The sequence below is a fragment of the Ovis canadensis genome, chromosome 1, assembly GCF_042477335.2.
Source record: "Ovis canadensis isolate MfBH-ARS-UI-01 breed Bighorn chromosome 1, ARS-UI_OviCan_v2, whole genome shotgun sequence".
Classification (NCBI taxonomy): Eukaryota; Metazoa; Chordata; class Mammalia; order Artiodactyla; family Bovidae; genus Ovis; species Ovis canadensis.
In genome coordinates, this window is record NC_091245.1 from 81592610 (window position 1) to 81607242 (window position 14633).

The 14633-nt window shown below is 33.9% G+C and overlaps 1 protein-coding gene across 1 annotated transcript; it reads left to right on the plus strand.

Annotated features, from left to right (window-relative positions):
* The first annotated feature begins 1271 nt into the window (after positions 1–1271).
* Positions 1272–14141, plus strand: LOC138445280 (alpha-amylase 2B). The gene is made up of 10 exons (XM_069599167.1): positions 1272–1439; positions 1794–1940; positions 6576–6773; positions 7154–7384; positions 8230–8363; positions 9179–9301; positions 9397–9496; positions 11157–11275; positions 11718–11843; positions 13911–14141. Exons 1-10 carry the CDS (start codon positions 1272–1274, stop codon positions 14098–14100), a joined length of 1536 nt encoding a protein of 511 aa, XP_069455268.1. The 3' UTR covers positions 14101–14141.
* The last annotated feature ends 492 nt before the right edge of the window (positions 14142–14633 follow it).

The following is a 14633-nucleotide window of genomic DNA, read 5'->3' on the forward strand; positions in this document are numbered from 1 at the left end:
ATAAAACTCCACTGTCTCCTCTTATTCTCAGAACAACAAACAACTGTATTACTGCAGATTAAGATAATAGAATCTTAACATTAAAATAGATGGAACATCCTGTGTAGCCAAGCAGAACACTTTAGAATTCCCAATGATTTTTATAATTTTCTGTTAGAAATTAGAGAGCTATTAGAATTATTTCAAACATCAGATCTATTCTTTGTTTCTTTTTTGATTATCTAGAATCATCACTCCAGGCTCACTTTGATCCCTAATGTTGTTCAAAACCCCCTGCTCAATCGACATATAAATAAATCTACTGAGAATTGACTTGTTGCCTCACTTGGTTACCCTAATGTGTTTTTTAAGATTAGAAATAGAATGTAAATGCATCAATGCTTATATTGTGAAATATGCTTTACCTCAGTACTGTGATCGTTAGCATTTAATTACTTACTTTATCTGAATCCAAAGTTTTTGACAGTTTTGACACTGCTCTTGATGGTGAAATCTATAGTTTTGAAAAAAATCCAGAACATCAGAATAGATGTTTTGATGCAATACTTTCAATAAGGGGTTTGCTCAGATGCTCTGTGTGCACTCCTGGAGTAAATAAGCCTAAAGATCTTATACTTGGTCAAACCTGAGTCCTGTGATGATGTCCTAATGCAAAAGAAGCCACAGAATTAACTTCTGTCTGTTTAGTCTCTTGATATATCTGATATTCTATGACTGTATATATAATTAATATCTATTGTTAACCTCAGAATAAAATGTCATATTGAAACGTAATTTCTTAAGGCAAAAACTTCAATAATGAAAAATTTTGGTTGGGGGTAAAACCAAGACTGAACTAAATATTTTGTTCATTTTGAAATTGAAACACTGAAAATGTTTGCGATAGATAGGTAGGGAAATATTTTGACTGTGAGTTCAGGTGACTCTAATTGTTATTTTCCTTCTGTTAGTGAAGGACTTTAGATATAAGATCTAATCCTAGTTAAATAATACATGATTACACACTTTATAAATATTTAATGCCAGATGTTTAAAAGGTTAATATTCCCACGATAAGGAAAGCATTGTTATTAAAGCTCATTTAGATTGTATTCTTGGGAGATTTTATGGATGTTCTTCATCTGTTTAAATTATTATCAATATTTCTTTTCAGATTATGAATAAACAGTTTGTGTTCAAGTGTTTGCTCATCTAACATTTATTTTGTAATATATACTTCTTATAGGAATATAAATAGTTGCTGGAAAGAACACTGACAACTTCAAAGCAAAATGAGGTTTTTTCTGTTGCTTTCAGCGATTGGGTTCTGCTGGGCTCAGTATGACCCACACACCAAATCTGGACGGACATCCATTGTTCATCTGTTTGAATGGCGTTGGGTTGATGTTGCTCTTGAATGTGAGCGATACTTAGCCCCCAAAGGATTTGGAGGGGTTCAGGTGAGTATTGTTCATTGTATAAGTTGCAGACTTTGCTGTGCTGAAAGTAAGTGGTAGTATGCTCTGTGTCTGAAAGCTGGGACACCATTTTACTTCACAGTTAAGTACTCTAAGTAAAACAGTTTTCTGAGGAAGAAAAAAATTTGGAATTGTCGGTGACTCTATGTTTTATTTCTAAGATAATTTTTTTCAGCAGGATATTTCCAATGCAAGGTTAATATTTTCAAACAATTGTAAAGAAATGTAGTTGCCAAAGATTCAGAAATAATTTTAGACTATTGATTACTTTGTAGAATATTCAGTGATATAAAGTGAGTCATAAATTGATACTTATTAACATTGTTTTATTTGTAGGTCTCCCCACCCAATGAAAATGCTGTGATTACTGACCCTTCAAGACCTTGGTGGGAAAGATACCAACCAGTTAGCTACAAGTTATGTACAAGATCAGGAAATGAAAATGAATTCAAAGACATGGTGACTAGATGTAACAACGTTGGTGTAAGTGACTTAAAGTTTCCTTTAAACATATGATATAGAAAAATAATTTATCTCTCTTGTCTCTTGTTCCTTTTAAGAAGAACAATTTTCATACATATAAAAGTTACCTCATGCTTTAGCTATAAATTAAAATGTAATTGTTACCTTATGTTTAATTATAACTATTTTTATATGTACCATTTATCCACTAAAGAAGATGTAATTAAAAGTTTAAGGCCACAGACTTCAACTAATGTATGTTTAAGTTTTATTTTATAAAGCAGAACATCAACTTTCAACCCTTATGGTTGTACACATTTTGGGGGAACTCTTTTCCAGTTAGGAATTAGAAGTTCCATTTACAACATTTGCTGTTTCTTTTATGTGAATTGTATGGCCACCCATAATTCTTGGATATTCCTTCCCACAAGTACTATGATCATTTGTAATTATTTTCTCTTTGATGAGGAGCATAATGAGAGACAATTGTTCAGTCCCTAAGTTGTGTCCAATTGTTTGTGACCCCATGAACTGCAGCACACCACGCTTCCCTGTCCTTCACTATCTCCTGTAATTTGCTCAGATTCATGTCCACTGAGTCAGTGGTGCTATCTAACCATCTCACCCTCTTCTGTCCTCTTCTCCTTTTGCTTTCAGTCTTCTCCATATCATGGTCTTTTCAAACGAGTCGGCTCTTCTTATCACATGACCAAAGTATTGGAGCTTCAGCTTCAGCATCGGTCCTTCCAGTGAATATTCAGGGTTGATTTCTTTTAGGATTGACTGCTTTGATCTCTTTGCAGTCCAAGGGACCGTCAAGAATCTTTTCCAGCACCACAGATTGAAAGCATCAGTGGTTTGGCGCTCAACCTTCTTTATGATCCAACTCTCACATCCATACCTGACTACTGAAAAAAAACATAACTTTGACTATACTGACTTTTTCAGCAAAGCGATGTCTTTGCTTTTTAATACACTGTCTAGATTTGTCACAGCTTTCCTTCCAAGCATTTTTTTTTTTTTGGTCATTGATGCCTTACTGACAGGTGTCACCATCTCTTTTACAAACTAGATTATGGTTTTAAATGGAACGCACAAGGCAATATCTACAAACACCAAGGAAAGTTAAGTATTGCATCTCTATTTCATTTGGAAAAGAGAAGATTCCCAAATCAAGCTGGTTTTGATTCTTGACAGGAAAGGTGGTAGAGATAATTCATGGCAACATATTGATAGACAAAATCCTCAGTAAGAATGCAGTATGGTTGTGTCTACTTTGAAAGAAAGGATTAGATGCTTCAAACCAAAGTGTCAGTTGCATGTCTCTTAGGTGCTTGAATATGGCCATATACCACACTGAGTTCTAGTTTGCATGGGGTATGAGCAAGAAACTTAAATAGACAAGATAGTTTTACAGATCTTGTATACAAAATTTGTTTGTTTTATCCATTCATGAAACTTAAAAAAACAAGTTGAACGTGAAGCCAAAACATACATTTTTCTTTAATATTAACTGTCTTTCCTGGTCCTCCTTCAAATCTGTTTACATTTGCTGTGTACATAATGTTCTAGAACAAATATATTGAGAGAATATTGAATCCCAGGAAATGAGATTTTAGAGAAATAAGTGACCAGACACACAGTTTTTTTCTTTCTTTTTTTTTAAAGCAGCCACACTGATATTTCTGGAGTGTGGCAGGGACCTCAGAACCAATCATTCATCAAATAAGCATCTTTTAATTTCATTGTTGCAGTCACCATCCACAGTGATTTTGGAGCCCAAGAAAATAAAATCTGTCTCTGCTTCTACTTTTTCCCCTACTATTTGACATGAAGTGATAAGACCAGATACCATGATCATAGTTTTTTGAATGTTGAGTTTTAAGCCAGCTTTTTCACTCTCCTCTTTCACTTTCATTAACAGGTTCTTTAGTTCCTTTTCACTTTCTGCCATTAGAGTGGTATCATCTGCATATCTAAGGTTATTGATATTTCTCTAGGCATCCTTGAATACAGCTTTTGACCCATCCAGCCCAGTATTTCACGTGATATACTCTGCATTGAAGTTAAATAAACACAGTGACCATATACAGCCTTGTCTTACTCCTTTCCCCATTTTGAATCATTTATTGGTTCCATGTAAGATTCTAACTGTTGCTTCTTGACCTGCACTTAGTTTTCTTAGAAGACAGGCTAGGTGGTCTGTTAGTCCCATCTCTCTAAGAATTTTCCAGTTTGTTATGATATACACCGTCAAAGGCTTTGGCATAGTCAATGAAGCAGATGTTTTTCTGGAATTTCCTTGCTTTCTCTGTGATCTAATGAGAGTTGGCAACTTGATCTCTGGTTTCTCTGCCTTTCTTAAATCCAGGTTTTATGTCTGGAAGTTCTTGGTTCACATACTGCTGAAGCCTAGCTTGAAGGATTTGAACATAACGTTGTTAGCATGTAAAATGAGAGCAATTGTACTGTAGTTTGAACATTCTTTGGCACTGCTCTTCTTTAAGATTGGGATGAAGCTTGACCTTTTCCAGTCTTGTGTCCACTGCTCAGTTTTCTAAATTTGCTGACATATTAAGTACAGCACTTTAGTAGCATCATCTTTTAGGATTTTAAATAAATCAACTGCAATTCCAATACCTCCACTAGCTTTCTTTGTAGTAATACTTCCTAAAGCCCACTTGATTTCACACTCAAGGATGTCTGGCTCTAGGTGAGTGACCACACCATCCTGGTTATCTGGGTCATTAAGACCTTTTTTATTTTATATAGTTCTTCTGTGTATTATTGCCTCCTCTTCTTAATCTCTTCTGCCTCTGTTAAATCCTTACCATTTCTTTCCTTTGTCAAGCCCATCTTTGCATGAACTGTTTGCTTGGTATCTCCAGTTTTCTTGAAGAGTACTGTTTTCCTCTCCTTTTTGGCATTGTTCATTTTAGAAGGCCTTCTAATCTTGCTGCTCTCTGGAACTCAGCATTCAGTTGAATATATCTTTCCCTTTCTCCCTTGCTTTTTGCTTCTTATCTTTCCTCAACTATTTCTAAAGCCTGCTCAGACAGCTATGCTGCCTTCTTGCATCTTTTTTTTTTTTCTGTTTTTCCCTTTTGGGATGGTTTTGGTCACTGCCTCCTAAAGAATGATACAAACCTCTGTCCATAGTTCTTCAGGCATTCTGTCTATCAGATCTAATTCTTTGAATCTATTCATCACCTCTACTGTATAATCATAAGGAATTTGATTTAGGTCATACCTGAATGACCAAGTGGTTTTTTCCTACTTTTGTTAATTTAAGCATGAATTTTGCAATAAGGACCTCATGTCAGCCACAGTCAGCTCCAGGTCTTGTTTTTGCTGGCTATATGGAGCTTTTCCATCTTCAGCTACAAAGAATCTATAGTCATCTTGCCTGTTACTCGAGATATCTCTTGACTTCCTACTTTTGCATTACAATCACATATGAAAAGGATATCATTTTTTGGTGTTAGTTCTAGAAGGTCTTGTAGGTTTGTAGAACCTGTCAAGTTTAGGTCCTTCAGCTTCAGTGGCTGGGCCTTAGACTGGATTACTGTGATGTTGAATTTTTTGCCTTGGAAACAAACTGAGATTATTCTGTTGTTTCTCAGATTGCATCCAAGTAGTGCATTTCAGACTCTTTTCTTGACTATGAGGGCTATTCCATTTCATCTAAGGGATTCCTGCCCACAGTAGTAGATGTAATTGTCATCTGAATTAAATTTGCACATCCCCATCCATTTTAATTCACTGATACCTTAGATGTTGGTGTTTACTCTTGCTATCTCCTGCTTGACCAAGTCCAGTTTACCTTGACTCATGGATCTAATTTAACAGGTTCTTATGCAATATTGTGCTTTACAACATCGGACCTTACTTTCACCACCAGACACATCCAAAACTGAGCATCATTCCACTTTGGCACAGCCGCTTCATCCTTTTGGAGCAATTAGTAATTGCCCTCCACTCTTCCCCGTGGCATATTGAACACTTTCTGACCTGGGGTCCTCATATTCCGGTGCTATATCTTTTTCCCTCTTTGTGTTCATGGAGTTCTTGCAGCAAGAACACTGGAGTGGTTTTCCATTCCCTCCTCCAGTGGGCCACATTTTGTCAGAACTTCTCACTATGACCCATCCATCTTGAGGTGGCCATTCATGACATCACTCATAGATTCACTGAGTTGTAACTCAGTCAAGACCCTTTTTGCCACAACATGGCTGTGATCCATGAAGGAGATGAGAGGCAATATCTACCTTTATTCTTCTGATCCTAAATAGATAGTAGAGTCTGGCTTCTTATTTCTTAGGATGACCTATGGAAACTTCAAAAACTAATAATCTCTCTTGCCTCAACTGATTCCAGATACTGCCAAAAAAAGTCTCTTTGCATTTTTTCACAGTTCTATTAGTTTGGGGTTCTCTTAGTTTATTATATGTATAAACATCTTCCAAGTGCCTAGAATGCTTATAGGGCTTCAATTCACAATGATTTATTTTCACCTTTGACTGTTTTCTTGTAAGATAAGTTATAAAATAATGAAGTATTTTGGAATGTTATCAATGTGCTGTACAATCTAATTAATAATATTATAAATTTCTATCTCTCTGTAAGCCAAACTGAAATGGAAATTTTGCCTTTCAGGTCCGCATTTATGTGGATGCTGTAATTAATCATATGACTGGAAGTGGTGTGAGTGCAGGAACAAGAAGTACTTGTGGAAGTTACTTCAACCCTGGAAGTGAGGATTTTCCAGCAGTCCCATACTCTGGTTGGGATTTTAATGATGGAAAATGTAAAACTGGAAGTGGAGATATTGAGAGCTATAATGATGCTTATCAGGTAATTAGCAAAATATCTATCTACACCTTTTATCATCCATATGTAGCTTACTGATCTCCATTTTAAATGTTAGTTTAGAGTGTTTAGGAAAACAGCATTCCAAGTCTGACTTCAGAATCTCATATCAACATTCAAATCATTTTCCCCAATTTAATTTTTCAAAATGGAAAAACTCATCCACTTTTTCTCCATTTTTTCCATTTTTATAATAATAAATATTTCAAAAACATGTCAGTACTAGAATGTCAATATCCCCAGAGACTGGTGCAAAGAAATCACTATTGAAATATCTATTAATGAATAAATGAATGAATAATTGAATGGATTCTCAAGTGAAGGCGATGTTTTATGTATCAATCACAAAATTTTTATCTCCATAGGTCAGGGATTGTCGTCTCGTTAGTCTTCTTGATCTTGCACTGGAGAAAGATTATGTGCGTTCCACGATTGCTAACTACCTAAATCATCTCATTGACATTGGTGTAGCAGGGTTTCGAATTGATGCTTCTAAGCACATGTGGCCTGGAGACATAAAGGCAGTTTTGGATAAACTGAATAATCTAAACACAAAGTGGTTTCCTTCAGGAAGTAAACCTTTCATTTACCAGGAGGTATGTCAACACATATATGTGTGTATATATATATATATATATATCCGTATAAAATTATTATTCTTTAGAAAATCATTCATCATCAATAATTTATTATTCTTTAGAAAATCATTCATCATCAATAATTCATCAGAAAATAAATGGCAGATTTTATTTAAAATGCAGTTTCTTTATCTTAATGGCTGAATCATTTACATAGAAGAATGTTCCTTAACCTACTTTTATTCAGGGACAGTACATCTAACTCTATCACAAGAGGTTTGTTATCCAAATGACAAAAATTTATTTAGGCTGCAAAAATCTCCATGCCATGTATCATTTCCCCAGAGGCCATTATAGAAGACAGATAGTAATATAGTTGTCTTAAGACAGGATATCGGACTCTAAATTTTGGCTAGATCACCATTAGGTGTGTTTCTTTAGGCTGGTTCATTAACTTCTCTGAGCAACAAGTTTTTTAGAAGTTATTGAAAGGAATAATGATAATGATTATGTCTTTGTTTTCTTTGGAGATTTGAAGAGGTAATATTTATCAAGTAGCAAGAAATATTACCAGCCAGATATTAAGTGCTGTACAAGTATGAACTGGTCTTATCATTTATGTGCAAGTCTAAATTAGGTCAGCATTCTCACAGGACAAGTTTGTTTGTCATGTTACTTTTACTATTGTAAGACAGATAGATATATTTTAGGGAATAAAAATGAGAATCTTGATATAAGGAAAACCATTTGGGGTATTTCATATAATATAAAATAGTATAAAGCTATTTTTTATATAATTATAATTTAGTTAAATTCTTTAAAATTCTTATTTAAATTGTTATTTTCTTCTTCATTTCTACAAGGTCATTGATCTGGGTGGTGAGGCAATTACAAGCAGTGAGTACTTTGGTAATGGCCGTGTGACAGAATTTAAATATGGTGCAAAACTAGGAACAGTTATTCGCAAGTGGAATGGAGAGAAGATGGCTTACTTAAAGTAAATAAAATATGCTTTATCCTTTGAATTATTTCACAGATTTTTTTGGTGATGTTACCCCAACATGAGTTTTCTTCATAATGCCTTCTTATTTAGAACAATTTCAAAGATTCATTTACTAATAACAAGTGCTGTATATCCCCACATTCCAAGTGATCATCTTTATTATTTAGAATATCAATCACAAGGAAGCTTTTTAAGGGACCCAACACCAATCTAGAGATTGTAATTTATGCATTATATGACTGTACTATATTTAATTAATGTTTGCACATAATTTGTGAAAGCCAGGTTCTTGTTAAAGTGATGCTATAATTTATGAAGTTCCTACAATGTGGCCATTCTATAGACATTACATATATTAATTAATTTCAAATATTGAAATGTTTATAACAATACAATTTTGAAACTTATTTACTCTAATTTGAAATTCTGTATAAAATGGTGCGTATGTTGGGCCTTCTGAAGTCTGTCTAAATTATAATACACTAAAACTTCTAATATAAATTTTATAGCAAAATTCCTATAACATGAATGTAATTCAAGTAATTTCTACATATATACATGCATGGAATGTATTTGTAGATTATATATATATATATATATAGTTTGTAATTTTTAAAAGCTCAGTTTATTCTACAATTAAAATAATTTTAAAAATTAAAAAATTTTAAAACCCTACAGAATAATCATTTAACTAGAGAGAGAGAATATCATTAAAGAGTGCAATACTGAAAGAAATGCACATTTTGATTACTCTAAAGTTATTGTAAAAGAATACATATATATGTTCTTAAGATTTTCTTTTCTAATAGGAACTGGGGAGAAGGCTGGGGTTTCATGCCTTCTAACAGGGCACTTGTCTTTGTTGATAACCATGACAATCAGCGAGGGCATGGAGCTGGGGGAGCATCTATTCTTACATTCTGGGATCCTAGGTAAGAAACAAAGTTCCCCATTTTTAAACCTACCATTTTAATGGTATTAAAAGTATTATTTTTCTTTTATAATAAGATAATTTTATGTCTTTTAGAATGTACAAAATGGCAGTTGGATTTATGCTTGCTCATCCCTATGGATTTACACGAGTAATGTCAAGCTACCGTTGGACAAGACATTTTGTGGATGGAACAGTAAGTTTTGGTGTTGTACAAAATATCTTGAGACAAAAGTCTCAAGAAATAGAAGTTAATTTTGTTATAACTTCACATATTGCTATAACATTCACTATTTATTTTATCAAATATTTATTAAGTGAAAACCTGAGGCAAGGTTCTTGTAACAATGCAGTGGATAAAAAAATTGAAATGAATGATCTCTGTTGATAAAGAGTATGTCAGCTATTTCAAAGTATGAGAAATTTGCCCACCCACTCTAAAAAATACCACTTAAAAATAAGGATACAATGAATAAAATGTGTACTCGTAAGTACCTGCTTATAGAGTTGATATGAGGATTACAAATTAACACTTCAAAGAAATTTAAAACAGTACCTGCTCATGGTATGAGCAATATAAGTATTTGTTAAATACTTTTTTAAAGAAAGTTTTGTGGACTGCAAAGGCATTATCTAACTGAGCCAAATTCTGTAGGGAAAGTATAGCAGGAAGGAAAATACCTTTACTAAAGAGAAATTTGCTAACTATTCTGAAAATGTTAAAAATCAGAAAAATTTAAGCAGTATGGTAAAGACATTAATCTGAGTACATATTTTAAAAAAAAACTGAGAAATAAGAATTTAAGTTATTTGGAAAGTTAGTGGGAAGTTTTCTTTTCAAACTGAAGATTTCAAATGCAGCATTATACAGCAACTTCATACCTGAAGTAGAAAATTCTCTTCACTCTGAACCAGATAGATATTCCTCTAGTTTCTAGTAGGCTCTTTACAAATTGAGAAGTCCACTACTACTTTGTATAACAACTCATTCTATTCTTAGATAGCCTTAGATATCCTAAATATTTAGGATATTTCCCTTTATATTGAATCAATTTCTTACAATTTCCACTAATTAGTTTTATTTCTGATGGCAAGAGTCATGGCATATGTTCATTTCCCCTTTTCCCATAAAGTCTTCTTCATGACTTCTGCATGCTAACAGCTCTTAGTTTGTCCATCATTTATTGTACCATATGATTTAAGACAGATATTGATAACCTTCCTAGACATAATCTATTTTTTCCTACAATCACCTTGAAAGTACCAGTCAGAAAAGCACAGTAATAAAATTTGGTCAATTTAGTAAAGAGTATTTTGATATTTTGATTAGAACTTTTATTGAAAAAAAAGATGAAAGAAACAGTTATTTATTAGCAATTATCATGTATAAAGATTTTTACACACCTTATTTAATTTTTATAGTAACTAATAATATCATCATTTTACAGAAGAGGAAAATGAGGCATAGACGTTATGTATATTAACTAAGTCTTTGAGCTAGTAGTAATGGAACCTATCTTTTAGTCCTGCATTTTCTAACACTAAAGTCCTTGCCATTTCAATAACATCACACTGCTTATAGTGATGTTGGAAAGTCATTACAATTCCTTGGAAAAAAATGAGAAACTAAAAAAATCATATTCTTCTTTGAAATATGGCACTAGGGAATGAGAAGTTAGAGAGAAGATATGCTTAGTAAAAATCCTGAAAAAGTTGAATTCTAAGTGAAGCCACTACAAAAACACAAATAGGACAGATTGGGTTTGATGTCCTAAATAAGGACACATGTAATGTTAAAAATGTGAGCTTTTAAAATTGATTATTATTATTATTTTTTTTTTTTTTTACTAATTGAGGATGTTAATGATTGGATGGGACCACCAAATAATAATGGAGTAATTAAAGAAGTTACTATTAATGCAGATACTACTTGTGGCAATGACTGGGTCTGTGAACATCGATGGCGTCAGATAAGGTAGGAATACTTATTTGGACACATTCTCTAATAATAAACTTTCTTAGCTCTTTTAAAATACCTGTATTTGTTTACTGGTTTTTGACTGAGCTGGGTCTTTGTTGCTATGCAGGCTTTTCTCTCCTTGTAGTGAGCGGGGCTACTCTTTGTTGTGGTGTGGGAGTTTCTCACTGAGGTGGCTTCTCTTGTTGTGGAGCATGGGCTTTAGGGTATTTGCAGGCTCAGTAGTTGCAGTTCCCAAGGTCTAGAGTACAGGACCAACATTTGTGGCTCATGGGCTTAGTTGCTCCGTGGCATGTGGGATCTTCCTGGGTCAAGGATCAGACCAGTTTCTCCTGCTTTGATAGGCAGATACTCCACTACTGAGCCACCAAGGAAGTCCATTGTTTTGTTTTAAATTGTTGAAGTATCATCAGCGTTTCACATGCTCTTTTGTTTTTAGGAACATGGTTATGTTCCGTAATGTAGTTGATGGTCAATCTTTTACAAACTGGTGGGATAATGGCAGCAACCAAGTAGCTTTTGGAAGAGGAAACAAAGGATTCATTGTCTTTAACAATGATGACAGGTAAGTAGATCAATTAGAAATAATATTTTATGCTAATATGTTTTGGTTTATTCTTTTCCTGCTCATTTACTTTCTTCACATCTGAAAAATTCTTTAGATGGCAGATTAAGAAAACATAACAATTAGAAAAGGGTCAGAAGAAAAATGATGATGACTGATTTTTTTTTTTTTTTAAATCTCTTCTGTTTCTAATGGCTTTCTTTTCTAAGTGGAGTCATTTTTTGTGCACTCTTCACATCATGGGCAGATGTGATGCATGTGTACTGCTTACATATACACTTCTCATAAAATATACATGTTAGTCACTCAGTCATGTCCAACTCTTTGCGACCCCATGGACTGTAGCCCACCAGGCTCCTCTGTCCATTTAATTCTCCAGGCAAGAATACTGGAGTGGGTAGCCATTTCCTCCTCTAAGAGATCTTCCTGACCCAGGGGTTGGACCCAGGGGTTGGACCCAGGTCTCCTGCACTGCAGGCAGATTACTTTCTGAGGCACCAGAGAAGCCCCCAAAATATACAAAGTCATTAATATAAAAGGTCATGAAATCCATAGAAGAATGTCTTATAAACCTTTTAAAATCAATAATGGAAAAATACTGCCTCAGATCTGAAATGTCTTTTTTTCTCTCTTTTTTTCACCTACTTTAGTATGTAGTTTTTTAGTCTTGTTTTTCACATTCCCATCTCTCTGTGACAAATAATACTCTTTAAAGCATATATATATTTATAATGAATATGTATATTATGGTCATTGATTCACCTCAGGAGACTTAATACTTTTAGTTCTGAGACGTCTCATTACTGCCTTTTAATTTGTGAAACTTATACTCTCTGCCTTCATTATACTGTTTCCCTCACATATGGAATTGTAGCTCAGAAGGCATCTTTGCAAGCACTTACAATGTTTTAGTCCCAACTAGATTCCACCCATGTTTAGCTCACTCTTTGCCCAAATGATATTTTACTGACAAAAAAATCATAGTAATAAATAAATAAAGTATATACTTATCTTCTCCAAGAATCCATTACTAGTCCTTTTTTTTTTTTTCCTGTCTTTTGTTATATGTGCATGCGTGCTAGGTCCTGTCTGACTCTGCGACCCTATGGATGGTAGCATGCCAAGCTTCTCTGTCCATGAGACTTTACAGGCAAGAATACCAGAGCGGATTGCCATTTTCTTGTCCAGGCGATCTTCCTGATCCAGGCACGAAAACTGTGTCTCCCACATCTTCTGCATTGTGGGCAGATACTTTATCAATTGAGCTATCAGGGAGAGGGAAGAAACATATTTATGAGACAGCGTTATATTTTAAAATTATATATTTCTTTATAGAAATGCAAGATTATTTTTATCTCCAGCCCAAATTTATTTTAACGTCTTGAAAAAATGAGATTTTTCAGGAAATAACCAAATTTAAGTTTTTGAAAATAATCAGTATTTTCTTAAGTTCAGATGAGGATACATTTAAAGTAATTTAAAATTATTTTCTCTAAGTGAAGCAGGTCATTCAAATCTTCACTGATACTCTTCAGCTTTATTTTTTGTATAATATTTACTATTGACTAGGAAATTTCTCAGAGAAGGCAATGGCACCCCACTCCAGTGCTCTTGCCTGGAAAATCCCATGGACGGAGGAGCCTGGTAGGCTGCAGTCGATGGGGTCGCTCAGAGTTGGATATGACTTCACATTCACTTTCACTTTCACTTTCACTTTTCACTTTCATGCATTGGAGAAGAAAATGGCAACCCACTCCAGAGTTCTTGCCTGGAGAATCCCAGGGACGGGGGAGCCTGGTGGGCTGCCGTCTATTGGGGTCACAAAGAGTCGGACACGACTGAAGCAACTTAGCAGTAGCAATAGCAGGAAATTTCCATATCTTCTATAAGAATTTTGTTGACCCTGAGAAAACTAACCACTGGAGAAATTTTTATGTTTAAATTTTATTTTCATTGAGACCTTGACTGCTTCAAGTTCTATAGCATACAGTTAAGCTATTTTAGAGTCTGTATTCTTGCTTTTAATTGTGTTGAATTCATATTAAATCTTAAATTTTATTTTTACAGTACACTATCTGCAACTTTGCAAACTGGTCTTCCTGCTGGTACATATTGTGATGTTATTTCTGGAGATAAAAGTGGCAACCGTTGTACAGGAATTCAAATCAGTGTTTCCAGTGATGGCAAAGCTCATTTTTCTATTAGTAACTCTGCTGAAGATCCATTTATTGCAATTCATGCTGATTCTAAATTATAAAATTTGAATTGAATTAAATACATACACCCAGAGAAATAAAATGTGTTCTGTTTCTTCTATGTATGTAATAACTTCTCATAATTCATTAATTTTTGGTAAAAGCTATAAAAAGTATTCAAACTATAAAACCCAAAAAAGCATAAAAACACATATACTTAATAATTGTAATTACAATCCACATTTTGTTACATTTTAGAAGATTCTCTTTAAGCTATTTGTCAAAGGAATTTCTAAGAACTCAGAAAAGCATGATGAAAAATTTGTTACCATTAATACCACTTGCCCAGCTACATATCTCTAATCCAGGTTTATATTTCTTACAAAGGGTATTTCTAACAATTAGTTAAGGGTAGCTATTTTAATGATGGTTTGCATACAAAGTCATAACATTTGTATATTTTTTACAATATAAAAGGCCCTTTCATAGTTAATAAGTGAAAAAATAAAAGAAAACTAAATTATGTAGTATATAATTCTTAATTATCTTGAGCTCACAGGAATCTTCTCCTACTTTCTCTATATTCATTTCTTTA

Bases quoted from the DNA above. Each gene is read 5' to 3' on its own strand.
- LOC138445280 (XM_069599167.1), top strand. From the start codon at position 1,272: ATGAGGTTTTTTCTGTTGCTTTCAGCGATTGGGTTCTGCTGGGCTCAG. The intron at 8,364-9,178 runs GTAAATAAAATA...CTTTTCTAATAG, and splicing joins GAGAAGATGGCTTACTTAAA to GAACTGGGGAGAAGGCTGGG. The intron at 9,497-11,156 runs GTAAGTTTTGGT...TTACTAATTGAG, and splicing joins GACATTTTGTGGATGGAACA to GATGTTAATGATTGGATGGG.